Genomic DNA, 20,106 nt, shown 5'->3' with positions numbered 1-20,106 from the left:
CCATCCCAATAGAATATAGTTTACTTGTTCTTAGAAATAAATCACTGTAGCAAAAATAGAGAATATTTGAAGGTTCGTAAACTTAGTCATCTATTTTTGAACAACTGTAAACTTACTGCATGTTGGGAATATACTAACATTTAAGTGCAATGAAATACATTTGATTTTCAGGCATTTTTATATGCATAAAAATCATAAAATTATGATTTTATGATTATCAGCAGAGAGTAATATCAGTAATATCAGCAGAGAAATTATTGAGAAACAATGAACCATAAGAAATGGGATTCACTGTTTGTAATCAATATGACTTTTACATTCTAATAGCTTTGCTCCAATATATAACCCACAATTTTCAATATCTCAAAAGTTATTCTTCCTAAAAACATTTTATCATCTTATTCACAGTGCTATACCAAATTATCCTTAACAAAAACTAGCTCTAAACTTAACTCCAGTAAAACTAAATTCCTTCACATTCATGGTTCACCAAAACCTAAATATTTTCAGCCAAATTCATAAACTAGTTCATGTTAACTCTTAATTTTTACTAACATAAAATATTTTTTAGACATTGTTTTTGCATTTTCAGCCTAACTGTAATTGCGGTGCTCAGTAAAAATGTACAATGATGACCCCTACTGACGTAAAAATGCAATCACAACTGTGACCGGAGAGATATTAAAGTCTTGTCAATCAAGGCAAAAAAAAACAAAAAAAAAACAAAAAAACCCCACAACCACATTTGGCATTTTGTTTATTGTCCTTCAGATTCTTTGATAAAAGTGTGTTTGTGCCTTTGCTAAGTTAGCAACAGTAATATCAGCAGATAATCTTCGACAGTGGCAGCGTTTGGGAGGGGGAGGGGGAAGTTATCTTTAACATGTCTTTGTAAAGAGATACCTGGAAAAAACATTGACATATACATATAAACACACTGCTATTGTTCCAACAGATTTGCATGTCCAAGAGGTGGAATCCCACCCTGAGATTACTGATCAATCCACCTTCACCGGTTTAGCAGTCACAACATCTTCTAAGGTCTTACAGCTCCATATGCAGACATTTAATTAACTGAAAGCAACACATTTTTCTGCAACACTTCCTCCTTCACAGACCATCTAATGTTTGAGGCAGGGCTCAAAGTGCAAGTTAGGAAAACATGAGCCAAAATAAAGTGACGTGCAAATTTACAGGCAGGTTTTGGATGTAGGCTACACCCCGGATTGTGGTTTTGGGACGTCACACCTAAACTTATTGCCTTTGATTACTGAGCAGATAATTTTCAGATAATTTTTATCATGTTTTTATGCATGACTATATTAATTCGTTGAGGATGAAGGCTTAATAAATACAAAATAAAAGACCAGGGTGTGATACATTCTGCAACTCTCTAAAACACATTTTCAAAATCTGATCTCCAGCCATGGCAACGGCACCGATTATGCCAGATATTGTAGTTTTACTGGGAAAATATATACACATACATCTCAGCAGCCCTGCTATGACATAACCTGATTCATTTGTATCAACTATGACAAAACAAAGGAAAAACTTTATCATAAAATGCAATATCAATCACGTAGAAAAATATTATCCAAGGAAGTAGCTTTTGTTCCTCAAATTTCACGTCCATTTTACAGAAAACTTTCTGGTAACAAGCCAAGTTAGCACAATTATAATTTCAAAGGTGGGGAAAGTCCAAATACGGTCTGTTGCAAAAGTTTTCATACCTCTCAAACTTTTTTCTCATGCTACTCTTTATCTTTGTGTATTTCATTTAAGATTTTATGAAGATGTCTTCACATGAATTCCCAGTAAAATACATTGTAAAAATTTGGTCCGGGAACTTATGTAAGGCGCTGTAAAGGACAACCTTCTGGTAAAATGGCACTGAAAAAAACAACAACAAAATAAAACAATGTCATTGACTCTGCAGAAAGAATCTAGAAAATTACAATAATGTTTATCTAATGGGGGACAGTTTTAGATGCACATGTTCATTATAAATAATACCTTTAAAAAGCAGCTGTGAAACATGACAGTGCAGAACTAGTGGAGCAGTGTGATTGTTATTAAGGTACATGGGAATGAGGGTTGTACAGTTTCCAATTTCTGTCTTGCGAACACGTATGCCTGTTTTTATTATTCTGCTTTTCAATCATGGATTTCATCCCTCTCACCCCCAACAAAGAGTTCACAATCCAGCTGAGTCAGGCTGGGAGAGAGAGTCAGCGTTGGCAACACTAAAACACAACTCTGATCTCCTTTTGAAGCCGCAGTGCACTTTGCTTCCTGGAATCCAATATGTTTAGCGCGGCAGCAGCTGGCAAGCCTACCAGGAAGCATTCAGAGTCCACGGTGCTGTTCAGCAATTTCTTTGGCACAGCTAATGTCCGGGTTGGGATCTGGGTCCAGTGAACACAAAACAAACTCCCTGAGAGAGGATTCAACCCAAACCTATAGGACTACTAAAAACTACACAAAAGGACCGTGCAGGGATATAATGTGAGTGTACGTTGTGAACTCTATTATTACAGTGTAACTTTATTTGACACTTCTTAACACTCCAGATGTAGAAAATGTGTCATGTCCCTGGGATAAAGCTCAACTAAAAGCTTTTTTTTTTACTGACAAATGTTTGACAAGCACAAAGATAAATCCTGTCTTTTCTTCTTAAATTGATGTCATTAATCCTTGAGTGTAGATTCAGCGCTGCGACATTTACAGATTTACAGGTGCAGTGACACAACTCGGCCATCAATTTTCAGCTTTCTTTTGTGAATTCCACGTGAAAGAGCACGGAAACAAAAGCAGATCGTTAAAAGGACAGGCATGAATGACTCCAAATTTGGTGTTCATAGAAACCCAAAGCTTAGGAGCATAAAGATGGTTAACCTTTCTTTTTTTTTTTCTTTTTTTTATAATAAAACTTCCTTAAAATTCAGAGAGAAGCTTGCGATAGGAGACCGTCAGCTGACCTTTAAACCTTTTGAAATCGATTCCCTGGCAGAGACTTACATTCTTCCTTCAAAGTTAAAAAAAAATATTTCAGGTTCATAAAAAGAACCAGTCCTTCTGGATCACATCTTATAAACTATGAAATCTGACTATCTTAGAAATAATAACGCTATACAAAACCCTGTTGAACTCATTGATAAAGCACTAACCAGGCTGCACAAGGTAAATAGAAAGGGCAGTATTTTTTTTTAAATCATTCTCTGCACTCTTTCATCTGCACTAAACTGACATTTCGACCTTTAAGTTTGTCTCCCCAGGAGGCACAAGTACAACTACAGAACCATTGAACTTTTTAACATTTTGTCAAGCTATATTATTTTGATTTTATGGGATAGACCCGCACCAAGCATCTGGTAGGCGAGTTTGAGTTAAGAAGGGAGCAATGTATAAAAAAATCTGAAAAAGGCATCAGACATTTGCTTTTAGCCCATTCAGTCTGATACCACTAAGTAAAATACAGTGTCAATTAATATAAATAAAATAATTAATTTCAAAAGGAAAATGAATGTTGTGACTCATATTATCTATGTTTCTCCAGAGATTTATTGTAGATGATGATGGCTGTGGGCAGGAAGGATCTCTTGAAGCAGTCTATATTACAGCAGATCTGAAGAAGCCTCTGACTGAAGACAATCTGTTGTATTACAGCCTGATAAAGTAGACTTTAAACGCATGTCACACCTTTCACAAGTTTTTTTTGTTAAACTACAACCATCTATCATTTTCTTTTCCTTAATGTTTGGTAACATGAGAAAATGTGAAAAAGTTCAGACAGCATGAATGGGATGGCAGGAGAGCAACGGTACAAAAAATCCTAAAAGATAACAAAACAACACGGCAACCAGATCAATTGTATGTTGCACCACATTCAGCATTTTGTTTTGGCACAGCTGCCTTTTTTTTTTTTTTGGTAGCTGTTTTTGATGACACGGAAAGCAGGTGGAGAATGGATGACGTCTGTATCAGAGCCAAAAACAGGGATGGAAGGACAGACGGAGTGTCAGAACACAAACCAGGCGGAAGGGGGTTGCTGCTTTCAGCGTTTCATTAGGACTCAACCTCAATTTCTAGAACTGGGCGCACACACCCGACTGATTTTCACACCTTATAACGAGAAATTATGATCCAAATTTATCTCATGTATCACTAGACTTTTTTCACATCATCTTCCTGAGTGTGAGACTCAAATCGCAGTGAAAATTTTTCGGTCCTGACTAGATTAGCGAAAAATGAAGAAGCGCATGAGAATAATTTGTCTGTCATGTATCTGCTGCTCTCCAACGACTCTGGTCAGACGTTTACATACAATCATCACTGTCCTGCATGTAATATTAATGATAGGCCTTTAATAATGATTGTGAATTGTTCTTTCACCAGTCCAGAGGTTTACAAGCCTCATCCTGAATTCTCCAAAGACCCTTCTTATAATTAAGACCGGACAGCTCAGTCTCTGCCTCATCTGATTATAAAACCTTTTTCTGATATGAAAAAAAGGGCCAGAATTAAGCCAATAGTTGGGCTGCTTGACAACCTGAGAACTCTACAAATGAGTTTTCAAAGCCCAGAATTAATGACGGCATTTATCCCCATGAAGAGTGTATGGAAAGTTTGTTTATCCAAAACTCCCCAAAGCCTCCTTCAAACATAAAAACTTCGTTTTTTGATTTGGATTGTGTTATTTGTCATTAAATCTGAGGCAAAATAATAATAATAAAAACAAACGTGGAGAGCGTGTGCTATAACCTGACCACAATTCTTTCTTTACTATGCGACAATGCTCTTGTTGCCTTATAATTCAGTCCAACTAGATTTGGGTTGCTCTTCTGCTTCGACATCCAGCCTTCATATTTCAACAGCGGTCTCATGCAATATAAATAAACTCCATGTGTTGGTGTGCAATTGTCAAGGGCTCACTCCGCTCCAAGAAAGTACCACTCCAACAGCCCGTGTGTGTTTTGTGAAGTCTGACTCTTCTGAGTTTTCTCGGCTGGCGCATCTGTCCCTGAGGAGATGTGGGTGTCGGCCTTTTCTCGGAAAGGAGGGGGCTAGATCCAGCGCCCGGAGCCTCGGGTTTGCTGCTCCTGCTCCTTCTTCCTCTTTTTACAAAAGTAGTAGACGGGGAAAACAAACAAACCTACAGAGAATGGACGAGAATTGCCATTTTCCAATTAGTATAGATATGGTGTGAAAAAGCCTTTGCCTTCTAAAAAATTTCTTCTGTTTTTAATATCAAACTGATGAAATACAAAAGTTAGTTTTTAAATGACGATTTACTTTATTAAGAGAAAAAAAAAAAAACTACCCAAAACCGAAACGGCTGCATAACCAAAGGGGGTTTGAGATTTGGGTCACAAACTGATGGCTGGACAATCTCCTTCAGGATTTTATGGTACAGCGCTCCACACCATCACACTGCCACCACCATGTATGACTTTCTGTTTTTATTTTCGACTTCTGAAATGCTGTTTTAGTTTAGTTTAGTTTTTAACAGGATGCACTTTTGTCTCGTGAGTTGGCGGGAAATATTTTCTCAAGTCTTGGGGATGATCTAGATGTTTCCAGCAAATTTAAGATGAGCCAAAACCACAGCTGTTTTGGTCAGCTGTGGTTTTCTCCTTGGAAATCTTTCGCGCTTTCTTACTGCTGAATCATGAACACTGACCTAAACTGAGGAAAGTGAGGTTGGGTGTTGTTCTGGGTTCTTTTGTGACCTCCTGGATGAGTTATCAATGCTCTCTGGGAGTAATTCTTGCAGGCTGGCCACTCCTGGGACGGTTTATCGACGTTCCACGTCTTCTCCCTTTGTGGATAATGGATCTATTTCCAAGTTTCAAAACCTCGGGAATAGTTTTGTCGCCCTTTCCTGTCTGCCTGGAATCTGCTCTTGAATTCTGGTGTGCCATGATATGTTGCTTTTTGAGATTTTCATGTTGTCAGACATGTTCTTTTAAGTGACCTCACAACACCAGGTTGGTTTGGAAAGCTTAGCATAGTTAAAAATTGTTTATAATAAATCAAATCATAATTTTTAGGACTGCTTAGGTATTAATTTTATGTGTGATATAATTGGGGCAAATACTTTCCCAGCCGCACCATATATAGGAATATAAAGATACACGTTTTTTAACGACATGAACATGTAATTATAAGGTATTAATTTGATTATTCCACACTCATGCTTATCCCACAGATGAAAAATTAATTGAGCTGAGAAGTAGAAAGACAGCAGCGCAAAACTGATTGGATTAAAGCAAATATAAATCTTCCATCAAAGCACATTAGTGTTCAGAAGATCATCTGTCAGATTTACCAACAGAGTAAAAAGATTAACACTAATTACAGTTCATCTGAAGTATAGATAGCTCCCAGTGCACCCCGACGAATGAGTCAGTGTCATCTCTGTCGATGATGATGTAAATGCAACCCAAGGAAACCATCATCATCAGAGGCTAGTTGCAGTTTGAATCTACAACTTCAGCCTCCCCTGTGCAGAGCAGCTGCTTTGCTACACTAAGAAAGCGTTATGCTTCTCTTAGTCACATGAGGCATTTAGCGAGGAAGTGTTTGGCCGGTGCACGTGTGTTCATGTGTGCAGCTGTGTTACCTATCACCAGAGCGAGAGCTCCAACTACTATCATCAGCACGAAGACCAGCGGAGCTAACAGCGATTTAGCAGCTGCAAAGAGAGAAGAAGGAGAAAGGAAACAAGGTTACTGCAACAACCAACGAAAGGCTCTGCCTTCTCATTAAATCCAAAATCAGAGCTGCAATGTGCAAATGACTCCTGTTATAGGGTAAAACTGGTGGCCACCCGCTGAGATAACTGTGCATTTTTCTTGGCGAGTTCAAGAAAATCGTGTCAGGATTCCAGCTTCTCCGAGTCTCACTGCTTCAAAGATCTGATAACTGTTAATTATCATAACTAAGACAGAATCATGCAAGATCTTCTCTGGTTCAGGACAGAAAGCTATGTGGGTGGTGCAGTGAGGAACACAAGTTATATCTGAGAACTTTAAAGCAAAATGTCACATTGTTTTCATTAAAAACCGGCAAGACATGCCACAAAAGGCAAGTCAAACAATAGTTGAAGGTTTAAAGTAATGTTTAAATCAATATTGGCAAAGTTCTGATCTGATATATTTGATATACATTTGCATACTGATAACTATTGCGCTAAATCTAATAGATTAAGACAAAATTGTGTTAAGTATGAAAAAATGGGCGAACATACCATGAAAGTAAGGTAAATGTACTCTATGCTGCTAAAACTTTGGGCTTTATTTAAATAATATTGTTGCAGATAGATTTTACCCTATCTACTATGTTGCAAGATTGTCCGACTGTCAGATTGTTTGTGTACTTTAAAGAATATACAACATAGGTTTCTATGTTTTCTGTAAATTATGGGCAGTAAGAACGACCGGATTGCACGACTGGTGACTAGAATCGGCCTTGATCAGCTTGAGCAAAGACATGCTAATTGCTAAAAACAGTTTGTTTATCTGCTTGCTTTCAGCACAGGATCATAAGCTCAGTGGCTTTTGGCAGTGGCTGGAGAAACGTTTAACTTTAATGCCAGTGTGACTTTGAGTGAGGTTGCAGGTCATTTACAACTGAAATCAGATATTTAGTACATGCACTACACTTTACATGATGATGTTTTATTTATCAAATAAATAAAACAATTATGGGACTGTTACTTTTACAAGTTTTCTTCCACTGTTGGTTTAACCTTTTCAACCGATGCCCTACAGAGGTCAATTATGCAAAATCAGCAACAAAGTTAACGCTAGCAATACTCAACTATAGAACTGAAACAATGAGCAAAACATCAGTTCCAAATAATCATTTCCTAAAGTGCAAACACAGACATGTGTACAATAACAATTTGACCCTGTTGAGGGTGATAAGCTATGCTGTAGAAGATGTCACATGGTGATTATCAATATAGTTGAATTTAGTGTTTAGCATTAGCTTCTGCTAAAAATCAAGTTGGTATAGCACTTCAGAGTAAGCCGAGCTAATGTTTATGAATCATCTTTTACATTACGTTTAGTGTAGCTAGCTTTTTAGTTAGCAGTAAAGTGTATGATATGTGTGAAAATGTAACACTTGTCCGTACCAAAATAAATATAATTCAATTCAACAGAGCTTCCTAACCTGACTCAGTTATTCTAATTCCGTCACAAAGAATGAGACAAAATTCCTGCACACTGCTGTGAAAAGCTTCTGTAGCAATAACTAAAAACTATCACTTATTATACAGTTTAAAAATGCAATTCTATGAAATACCAGAAAAAGATTAAATGCAAAAAAAAGTGCCATGTGTCCCTTTGTTTTGTCTATGTAAATATAGGGGTTGAAACTCTTTGAGCAAATGTTTTTATTTTTTATGATTACAGCCCTCTCCCGATTTGACTGGGTAAAGAGGAGTGGGTTTATTATGGTGTATGACCTGAGAAAAATTTCAATAAACTATTTGTGTAGTTGTAGTTGACAAGAGCAACGAAGAGTTTAAAATAGAAGAATAAATACTCACCAAAGACAGAGCCTCTAAGTAGCCGCCTGACGTGGGGCCTATCAGGGAAGAATCGGTACTTGCAGCCAAACACACTGAGGTTGGAATTGTGGTCCCCGAAGAATCTGTCGCAAGATCGCGAAAGATGGACTCAGAAAGGGGATAACGGACAAAGGGAGCAGCCAGAGTGAAAAGCAGCAGAGAGAATGGAACCTGAGGCTTCGGTAACGCTCTCCACAGCGGTAACAGAAGTTAGTGCCACACTGGGAACAGGCCATGTGATCACATCCCTCTGTTCGCTGGATGTGGATCTAAAGAGAAGAGACGAATAAAGAAAAAAAAAAAAAGCCTACTTAACCAAATTTGAATCACGAGACAAGTTGCTGTACAGATAATACCATAACTCTAATGCAGCAGAATCTGATTTTCGACGTAGGAGACCCATGTGTGCATCGTTACTCATCTGTTCCACATGTGCTCCCTCCCACCAGCAGTTCATCCATCATCCCATCCCAGTTTTCATGCTTCCAAACCTTTAATGATTCGTTCGTTCTATATCACTCCCACGTTTCATCAATCAACTTCCCAACCGATGCGGCAGCCGGATCCAGCCTACCATGCAAAATCAGCACGAGAGCTACAACCCAAAACACTGCTCTGAGCTATTACCTTGCACCGTGGACACTTCTGGGCGTTCCTCTGCCCATGCTCGATGACACTCGCCCAGGTTCGTAGCAGCTTGTCCCCTTGAATGTAGTCGCGACACTTGATTCCATCATGCCAGGGCGCGTGGCATTTAAAACACCACACAAACTGGCAGCTGATGCACTGGATCTATGGCAGGAAAGCAGGACGATGAAACAATTTTAAAGAGACAAATGGTTGTACTGAAAGGGATTACGAGAACAGAAGGGAAGTCATTGAAAACAACCAAGCACATTATAATTATGATACACCTAGAGGTGGTTACTTTCATTCTTCGACATCCCAGTGCTCACTTTTAGTGTTGATATATTGGTCATTAAATGGCAGAGCAAAGTCCCGGCACAAGCAGATCCAACGAACTTTCTTGTAGGGTATTTAGTCTTGGGCTTAGAGATGAAGTCATCACATGGGAGTTGCTGCTCGTCTGCATTGCTTAATGGAGGTGATTCAAGGGAGCTAATCAGGATAGTCAAGTCCCACTGGGTGGAGATCACATTGCAGATCTGAAACTCCCTAACTATGCATCACCTCATCCACAGAATGTTTTAACATCCTCAAGAAAGAGATTTCTGGGTTTTGCTACCCGCTTGCTTACTAAGATATTAGATTGAAACCATATATTAGATACACTGATATCCTGTTTGTTGTTCACATGCAGCACACAAGTGACAACAAGTGGCATTGGAGGCAGGTGGAAATGCAAGCTAACTGGCAATTAGACCGGAAAAACAGACCTGTCAATGTATGTTAATGCCTGATGTGGACAGAAACACAATCAAATCCACTGGAGTCATTTCCTGGTGACCGTTAGAAGTGACAAAAGCCTGCCGCACAGGTCCCTGAACGCAGATATACCTTCTTGCTTCTTTTTTCTCTATTTAGCAGTCAAAGGCGAGCGTGCAATCTTACCTTGTATTTGTGGTCGTTGCGGTTCGTGCTGCTTTCCTTCAGAGAGGTGAAGTGGCTGCACTGGGGACAGGGTTTTGTGCTCGAGTCCAGCTGACTTAGCTGCAAAAAGTAGCGGTACTTTACCACCCCTTCCCTGCTCAAGTGGGAAATTATTAATCCCTCCTCCAGGGTGCCGGTACACTCCGTGATTGGACAGTTGATGACAACATTGCCCTCCTTCACCTGAAATAAATCAAATAATAATAAAAAAAAAAGAGCTGCCAATTTCAATGAGAAGCAACGCGTCTGTTCTTTTCTGCAGCATCAGCTGTTCTTCAGTGTATGAGTGTGAGGGCTTGGCCACGGTGGGGTTGTCTGACTAGGAAGCTTCTACTGTACATGCTGAATGAATTCACAAAACCTAGTGAATAATTTACCCCAGAATAGGAGTGCAAAGTAGATAAGTGGCATGGTGAATGAAACAGCGTGGAAGATAAAAATACACAAATGTGAGGTTTGATGTTTTAGTGTGCTTTACTACAAAATCTGCTGGAATTATTATTTTTAATAATTTAATGCACTGGAGTTGATCAATATTATAGTCAGACAGGCACAGGTATAAAAAACTATTCATACCACTAGAACTTTTTCACTTTTTTTTTTTCATTTTTCATGAGATTATCAGCACCAAGTGGAGTTTGATGCATAGTTTTTCCATACGTGTGTACTTTTGTATTATGAGACCCCTAAAAAAATCTAAATCTAAAACTGAATCCAAAAAAAATAATTCACAGAGATTGCCTAATTATTAATCCGACTGTGTGTAATTGTTCTGTCAAGGCCTCAGAGGTTTCTTAGGTGCTTCCACACCTGATAGGCCGATAGCTGCAGTTCGACTGATGACCAAAATTGCAACATTTGTTTTCAGCTGGTGCAAATCAACCAAAAACCCAAAAACCTGCGGTGACACTGCATCAAGAACTACTGAAGAAAACAACACAGGAATCTCAGAAAAAGAAAAGAGCACAATTTCCTTCTTCGTGAAATCTAAGCAAAAGTAGAGAAGTGTCAGATGTCAATGGTTGTAGGATTTCTGTTTAGACATTGGTAGAAGACCACAAACCATTTCTCTTCTTAGAGGCAGACTCATGTTTGCTTTGGTTGTTTTTACTCATTATGCCCTCTGCTATAGTCCACTTCCTGTTTTTGGAGTGGTCTTCACCCGTTTGGCATTCAAATGTGCATTTGAACAGCAGCAGAGTTCACTTTAATCGAACTGAAACCTAGATTTGTAGTCAGACCACAGTTTGTTTGTTTTTTTTTGACCAAATTAGAGTTTGATTGCGCATTAACACATCCCCAAACAAAATAGATTTTCTAGGCAGTCAACCTAGAGTTTGATTAAAGCAAACTAAATAGGACTGATGTGAATGCACCTTTACAGAACTCTGGTGGACAAACGGCATCATTAAAATAAAAACAACACACCAGATCAATATCTCAAACTAAAATCTTAAAGACTATCCTGAAATCCCATCTTCCAAAAATTGAAAAAGCATGGTATCACTGCAAATCAACTTACCAAACCTGATATTAGCAAGGAACAGTACTCTTATCCCATGACCCAACAGTGAAGATCAAAAGTAGGGGAATCAGGTCTTCATCAGTCCTTTATCACTTACTGCCCTGCTGCCTTTTATCCATCTTAGAGGATCTAATCATTCCTATGTCCATTCTTTCTTTTGTGAATGATATTCTTTTTTATCAACCTGCCTGGCTTCTTACACTTGTCCATCAAGCCCCCTGGAGATTGTGGTTCTCAGAAAATACCTGCAGCCTTTCATGGAGCCATGCTAAATGTTTGCTTTGGAACCTGTGCATAAGTACACACACACACAGACACACACCCCCACCCACACACACACCTGCAAGCTCATGCACATAATAAGCACCATTTACTGACTATGAACCTCTATCCTTGCAGGCCTGAAAGCCGTGTTGTTTGTTTTCAAATACAACAGGGCACTGCCTGGTGGGACTGGTTCGACGGGTTTCTTCTCACAAACACGCGCCACATTATTGTGTGGACAGTGTGATATGAGGCCGAATGTGTCCAGCCTTAGATAACGGGTGCTAAATATTTTGCATCAACGGCATGAATCAAACTAGGTCAACATAATATGCTGCAACCAGAAATATCGATAAGATCCGTTTGACTCCTGAAATAGATTCTGATTCCTGGAAAGGCATTTTTATTGTGCGACTTCCAACAGGGTGATCCGATGTTAAATAAAATTGACATTTAACCTACAGTGACCCCTCTCGTAGCCTCTCATTTCACACAAGAATGGAGCTGAGTTATTTTTAGCTAAATCCAACCCCAACCTTACACAACATATTTCCCATTAGGATTATTTATTGAACAAAAGCAAAGCTCAAAAGAAAAAGCTGCGAGTGGAAATCGATTTCCTCCAAGAATTCAGCAGGTCTTACGTTAACCTTTAGCAGTCATAGTTTCAAGCTGCTGTTTTCTGCATGACTTCATCAGTTCACCCCCATTAGGGAGGAATTTTGTCCCAAACTTATTTGGTTCATCGAGTTTCTCAAGTATCTGTTTATGACTAGTTCTCTTTAGTTCCAACACAGCATTACTGTAACAGTAAGGTCTTGACTTTGACTGGGCCATTGCAACACTTCTGTTGGGAGGTTTGTTTAGGATATTACACAGTCGAGCTCATAGTTGCTAAAAACAGGTAAAAACTTGATATTATGCGCAAACCTTGGTTCTAAATGCGAATGTAGCTAATGGTTATGGATTTTGTACCTAAGTGCCTGCACCAGGTAAAATTTTCTTTGGATAAGAAAAAGATAGTTTTATCTCATCTCAAACATGAATGTATTGTCCAGTCTTTGTTATTGTATTGTGATGAACTGTAACATTTAATGTGCCTTACAGTCTAAAATTAAGCACTTGTGGCTTTTTTTCACTTTATCTGGGCTTTGGTCTGGATTTAATGGGATGTCTGCTTTTAAAAGACTGATAGCTGTATTAAAAGATTGCCTGTAGTTAATAATCTGTCTAACTTCAGAATAATAAACTACAAATTCCTTGGGAATGATGCAACTGACTGATTTTAATGGTTAGTAAAAATCTCTTATGTTAATTCAGATGATTTTCCATTTTTAAACTGTTACCATACAGCGTATGCGCCAAAGAAGCAAACTGTTAAAGCTTCTGCATTTGATGTAATTGTTGATGGCAAATTCATCTGATCAATTGGGTCTGGTTGTGACAGTAGGTAAAAAAAATTTCCACATAGTTTTTTTTTTCCATTTGGCTTCATCTTTGCTTGATAACCACTGATAATGAGGAATTTGTTGTGTGGTAAGATATTACTGAATGTGTATTCTCTAAAAATTTTCCACCGTTACGAAGTGGCTAAAAAATAGCAAGTATTTTGCAACTTTAATCACTGTTGAAACATGGTTTTGGAGCTAAACCAGCACGACCCCTTCTCCACCAACCCTCTCTGACATAATGCTTACTCTATATGCTCGACACCAGGCCTGTGTGCTAAAATCAGCCTGCAGTCCATTCACCAGAATAAGAACACCGCCTCCAGGCAAGTTTTTTCATGACCGTTTTCATGTTTGGCTTGCTTATCAGATGGTGCACCTTTGGCTGTGACTGTACTATTATTCACGACCTGTTATCAAAGTAGCACAACAGCAGACAAAATCTACTTCAAATGACTGATTAAATAGTTTTACATAAACAGATTAAAGCAGATTAGAGCAACGGTTGCAACTTCCATGCGGCCTGAGTGATCTGGGAAGCTGCATAAATGTTTATTGAACCAGGGAAAGTGTTTAGAAGATACCATCTCATGACAGAAGGGAGGCTTTAAGAACAAAAATAATCCATCCAAAGAGGTCTAAAGTAAGAGCAGATTCTTATTCTACTGTAAAATGCTTATTAAAGGAAGTGAATTTTCACCTGTCGATTATTAATATGCTTGATTTATCACACTAAATTACTGGGAAAATGGTTCTGCTGGTGTGCCAACAAAAATATTCCCGGCATCTACAAAGAAGACGTGTCTTTAGGAAGTAATCTAGAAGAGGATGGGCCCTCATCTGTCGCTTTGTTAAAGTGTTAACAGCATCAGATGATGTACTTCAGAATAAAAGCAAACCATTTGGAGCCAGGATCTGAATACTCTCCACAGTTTCCAAAGTCGGCTGTTATATAAACTGTTTGAGCTTCTTCTGGTGTCTTGACCTAGATTCACAAAATATGTATTTGTCACAAGACAAAGAGACCTTCAGGTGCTGACTTCTAACTTCTTAGTTAACATTTCATAACACAGTCCTCCGCTTGTTAGTTAATAGTGAACATCTTAGGTCGACCTCTTAATCTAGATATTCTATTAAGTATTTTAAACAAGTGGGGTCAGCTTCTGGTGAATTTCCCAAAACTGGAGGCCGGACTCAAATGCCTCTGGGATGCTAAATATGGCGTATGAAAGCGTGACAAAGAAGAACGTGCTCTAAGACTCATCAACCAGCTGCTGGATACTTCTCAGCAGTGACTGTATCTAAGATAGGCGACAGCAACCCTCCTTTTCCCTACTTATCCAGGAGCGGATGATCAACCGCCATCAGAACCCATCACAATATGGATAGGGACAATATGGCTCAACCAGTGCGTCACTCTGTTAATAAGACTTTTATTTGGTGCTAATTTGAGGAATACCTTATTATTTTTAAACAAATTGGGACAACATTATTCTACTCTTATAAGAACACAATTTAAGATCTACTTAGCAAAACCAATCTTCTTCAATGCTTTATTGGCATAGATATAATCTTAAATTGAGGCTAGATTCAAAAATAGATCAAACATAGTTCCTATTCAACATCGCAGGTTCAACATGTTCAGGTTTTTCTTAAAAGATCCACCGTAACTAACCCTAACATTGAAAACTGTGTTTTCAGATGAATCGCCAAGCTAGCCGTCTATGCTGCAGGACAACACAGGATGTGTGCTTGGAAAACAGGAGCAGCTGGCAAAGAAAGGACCAATCACAAAGGAGAAGCGTGCAGGAAGTAATCAATACGAAAAGCTAACAAATACACATAATAAAAAACATACTAATATTGCAGTCAAATGATCCAAGCATGAATGTGTCTAATGTTTTGTATTTGCATGGGGTTTTTTTTGTTTACTTTACACACTGCAGGTGCCACTGTGATATTTGTGCAACAACGTTTAAAGGTAAAAGTGACTCATTCGAGTTGGTGGGGATATGATAAATGTCTAAGTTCAGTTTCTGCCGTGTGGTGTTATAGGTGATTTGTGAATTTAACACAAATGTACAAAGACCACCCTTTGAAGAGTATGGCACGTTCTACTTTTAAATTTAGATAAATATAGATATGTTCAGAAATAGAAATTTTAACAGTATAAAGTCCTTGATTTTACTTCTTGATCTTCAGCTTCTAACAGTACCAAACTTCAGAGGAACTGGTCTCTGTTTTAGCTACATAGTTATGAGCTCTGTTTATAGACCCAATAACTCTTTGAGAACAAAAAGGGAAATTTCGTTTTTTGCATTATCATCTCTTTCACCTTTCACTGCTCACAGCGTATTGATTGAGAGATGTGCTTAATGCTCTTGACCTCTAATCTGGAAACCTAGCCCGCCCCAGAGCATATTAGGTTTCCGGCATAAATGACCACAGTGTATGTAGGAAGTGAAGTATCCAAAGTCTAGAATAGAACCTGAAGTTACATCGATAAGTCAGGGCTGCTGCGCTGTATTGCAATCCCTTTGGCTGAATTATTCTACAATGATTATGGACTCTAGAAGCACTGTCTGAAAATACTGTCGAAAATAAAATGAATGCATTCATACTATTCTCAAAAAATAAGAGAAAATAATGTATGTCTTTGAAGTTGATAAAAAATATCATGAGCTTATCTTATTCTCATGAACTCATTATTGTGTAATTGTACTGGTACATAAATACTTGTAGACAGGCAAAGTTCCAAAACTGCTAATATCATTAAATTATTGTTGCAATAATAAAATCCAGAGGCAAACTCATATGTCACGTACATTAATTTTTCCACAAATTAATGTACTTCAAGAGTTTAAATTTTGATGTTTCTGTTTTACAGCTTTTGAAAATCCCAAAAACGTTTTTCTCAGAAAATTCCAATATTACATAAGACCACTTGTTTAAATGGGTATTTTAAAAACAAAAATAGCAGCCTTCTGAACATTTAAAAAATGTAAAATACAAGAAGCATTTTACATTAAAAATGTAAAATGCATTTTACACAAGTAATGTGTGCAAACACATTACTTTAAAAAACATACTCTTTGTGCAGGACCTGCTGTATCAGCACAGCATGGAGATGATAAGCATGTGGCGCAACTAAGATGCAACAAAATGTCAGATTCTGTGACTCCCCCCTGTTCCTCCTGACTCCATGACCTTCTTTTCCAAATGGAATGCAAAATTTGCTTTCATCTGAAAAGAAAAGTTTGGGCCACTAAGTAACAGTCCAGTACTTTATCTCCACACCCAAGGCAAAACATTTAATTGTATAACTTGTTCAGGAGTGCCTTTACCCCAATGCGGTAGTAGCACATATCCAGAATACATCTTTGTGTAGTGGCTCTAAAAAAAAAAACACTGACTCCAGCTGCAGTTCACAACTTGTGACTCTCCCTAAAAATAATGAATGGCTTTGCTTCACAATGCCTGTGATACTTGTACACATTTTCAACCACACTTTTTCCTTCCACTCTACTTTCTATTAATATACTAGGATAAAGTACTCTGTGAAAAGGCATCTTTTTCCGCTTTCCTTCCTTGTGGAGTGTGTCAGTGACTATCTGCTACACAAAAGTCCTTCTCATTATTGAATTATTGTGTATTTCTGTATTAAATATCCTATTTCAGTGGCCTTGTCCCCATTTATGTTATTTAAGAAAATGAATGTTTTGTTTTCATTTGTGGCCAATACATCGAAAAAAAAAAATCCTTAAAGAAAGTGTTTTATTCTATGTAGAAATAGTTGATACTGTGATTATATGAATGTTTTTCATTTTACGGCTGGAGACCCGAAGGAAAATTTCCACCTTGGTGGACAATAAAGTTGTATCTGTTAATAAGTCATCCTGAGAACAACAAATACTTGTACTCTTTGACTTGACCGTGAGAAACGAGTTAGGTATCTGATTATATTTTAATTTACTGAGCTGGACTTGTATGACCGGGTGCAGAATAATGGGCTCAAGAAAGAAACGCCACTACTAGAACACCAACCAGGGAGCTGACGTAGATTTTCAGACACTCCTCACACAAGGCCTTCCCGCAGCAGGGCAGGGATGCGATGGGTTTCTCCTCCAGGCACACCCGGCAATCCTCTATGTGACTCTCCGCACCGGCCTGCACCCTATCCAGGCGGTGGGATATGTCCCCGAACGGGTCCACCAGGTCATCCAGCGTGTACAGCACCGGTTCGGTGCCCTGGTCCCCCACCGTTACGGTCTCCAAGTCTGTTTCTGTTTCGTCAGATGTGACAGCGTCATCGTAGCGGTCCGTGATTTCAGCATCTGTCCGATGAGTCTCGTTGGCAATGCAGTATACCGTACAGTAAACGTGCTCTTTGGCACTGAACGACTCACTTAAAGTCACAGTGTTGCTGTCGTCTTCAGTTTTAGGGTGGCACTTCTCTCTGACCGTTAAATATTTAACTCCTGTAACATCTGAAGTCGTCAACTCGTTTGAAGGCAGCTCGTTTTTATCACCTGCTCCTCCCGTCTCTACGTCCGACTTTGGACACTCACCACATTCTGCTCCATCTACGTCCTTACAGTCGTTATTACCACTTTCTCCGCCTGCTCCATGTTCCACTCCGCTCTGCATCCGACTTTTTGCACTGAAACAGCGAGAGGGCGACTTGGTATCGCCGAAATTCCTCCTCAGAACCTCCACAGCGCTCGCCCTCCTCCTCCTCCCTGCTGCTCCGACTCCTCCGCTGTTGCAGTTGTTGTTGTTGTTGCCCTCCGCATCCCTCTCTCCCTCGCCTCTCCTCTTCCACGTCCTCCCGTCGCCTCCGTCGAGGGACAAGCGGGAGTTTGAACGGATGACAGATCGGCTCAGGCCCCCTACTGGCACCTCAACTTCACCGTCCGTGATGGAAGTTCCTGTCGGCTGGTTGCGGGACAATTTCCCCCTTCCCTCTTCGAAATCGCTTATAAAGCTCGGCATCTCGCAGGCGTCAGCTATCGGTTCGTCATCTTCCATCCCCGAATTAGCTCTCCCCATTTAGCGAGCAGGTCTGCCCCACGAGGACCTCTGTCTGTCGGCCTTCCTCTGCTCCTCCAACTCCTACTACCAAAACAAAACAAAGCGAGCAGCCTGCTGCTTCCCGACTTTGTCGTAAGCACAGAGGAGAGCGTTGATAGGCCGATGGGAAACCTAGTGGCCAAAGGAGGTGCTGCAACCAAGAGACGACTAAAGCTGAATCAGATCAGGAAAAGTAACTACGAGATACAGTGTTACCTGGAAAAGTACAAAACCTGACCTTAGTATTTTAAAACTGTGTTCTTCATTGTTTTTTGCCTCATATAATCTCTTCTGCCCTTGTTTGTCTCATTTCCTCCTTCTTTCCTTCCTACGCTCCTTCGTTGTTTCTTTACTTCCAGGACACATTTTATTTAGTAGGAGTGGGGGCAAAAATGTCAGCATTGGATTGAAAAAGTTACAGGTCCTTGTCCTATGCTAAATGTAGATAAAAGTTTTAAAACAATAAATAAAAAAGTCTACTTCACCATTTCTCTTTGAAATATCTTAACCTTTGATTAATTATTACTGTGTAATTTATTTTATTTAGCCTGGTTTCTATGTAAGATTTCAAAAATTGCTTATATTTGTCTGAAGTGAAGTGCTTATTTCTGTTTACTTGTGTTTTAGTTTTATTAAGATTGTTAAGCTATTGGAGTGCCCTGGACTGTTACACGTCTTGCTTACCACATACTGGAAAATCTAAAAACATTTTTTTGAGAGTCAAACGTTGGGAGAAAAACATTTAGCAGAAAATTAATTCTTGTCAGGTACAATGTTCCTCCAAATTGATTGGGATGAAGGGTGTAAAATGTGGTGTGTGTTATAAGGACAGAGTAAATAACTTTTTGCACTGGTGTCATCTCTCTTTTTTCTTTTTTTTAAACTTGATGATTGCCTGATCACCTTGTGAGGGTTTCAGATATGGCATGCGCTGTATGTGATATCTATATCTTCATGAGCACAGACAAAGCATTTGCATAGCACAACATGATTATTATTACTTTGCATGGATAACTGTAGTGCGTGTCCCATTTTTCAGTGGTGTTTCTCTACTAAAAATGCCACAGGGTTTCCTCAGCTCTTTACTTTTCCAAAGTTCAATTATTATTTTTTATAAACTGTTAACCATTTAAAAAGACTAGTCAGTCATTGTGTTTTAATAAAGAACATGTTCTTATGAAACTGTTAGAATAAATTCAAGCTTGATCAAGATCAACTGACATTACACAAAGTCAGTTTAAATTTAAAAGTGTTTCTCATGTAGTTATATAAAAAGTGAATGTCACATTGGCAATTATTCCTTGTCTTGGGAACCTTGAGTGTTTACATTTCTGACTTGAGACACTGGGGCTTCTTATCAGGATGACCCTTACTGTCCAGGGCCGTTATTGACAGGAAAAGATCACATTGACTCCTCCTCAACTCTGTGCCAACTAAATATTCTTAAGCAGGCGGATTTTGCTTTATGCATATAGCATTTAAACTCATGGTTCACTGTCACTTTCTCTTGAAACCACTCACCTTATTATCCCTTGCACATACTGAGATTCAAAATCTGGATGAAAAAGATTATATTTATGCTAAATAGGATGCTTTGAAAAATTGAC

General features: G+C 38.9%; 1 protein-coding gene across 1 annotated transcript; it reads right to left on the bottom strand.

The window, feature by feature from the left end:
• Window positions 1-740: 740 nt before the first annotated feature.
• On the bottom strand, window positions 741-18,598 carry rnf217 (ring finger protein 217). Its single transcript, XM_032585439.1, has 7 exons — window positions 17,474-18,598; window positions 10,154-10,375; window positions 9,209-9,373; window positions 8,753-8,850; window positions 8,561-8,664; window positions 6,626-6,697; window positions 741-5,155 (listed from the first exon to the last, which is right to left on the bottom strand). Exons 1-7 carry the CDS (start codon window positions 18,476-18,478, stop codon window positions 5,067-5,069), a joined length of 1,755 nt encoding a protein of 584 aa, XP_032441330.1. The 5' UTR covers window positions 18,479-18,598; the 3' UTR covers window positions 741-5,066.
• Between the last annotated feature and the right edge of the window lie 1,508 nt (window positions 18,599-20,106).

Source organism: Xiphophorus hellerii, chromosome 15 (assembly GCF_003331165.1).
Source record: "Xiphophorus hellerii strain 12219 chromosome 15, Xiphophorus_hellerii-4.1, whole genome shotgun sequence".
Taxonomy (NCBI): domain Eukaryota; kingdom Metazoa; phylum Chordata; class Actinopteri; order Cyprinodontiformes; family Poeciliidae; genus Xiphophorus; species Xiphophorus hellerii.
Note: the sequence above shows the minus strand (reverse complement) of the source record. Positions and strands in the feature narration are given on the sequence as shown.

Excerpts from the sequence above, each read along its gene's own strand:
- rnf217 (XM_032585439.1), bottom strand. The coding sequence starts at position 18,478 with ATGGGGAGAGCTAATTCGGGGATGGAAGATGACGAACCGATAGCTGAC. Across the intron at positions 10,376-17,473 it reads AAATCTACGTCAGCTCCCTG|GTGAAGGAGGGCAATGTTGT; the intron begins GTTGGTGTTCTA and ends GATTTATTTCAG. Across the intron at positions 9,374-10,153 it reads GCAACGACCACAAATACAAG|ATCCAGTGCATCAGCTGCCA; the intron begins GTAAGATTGCAC and ends TTCCTGCCATAG.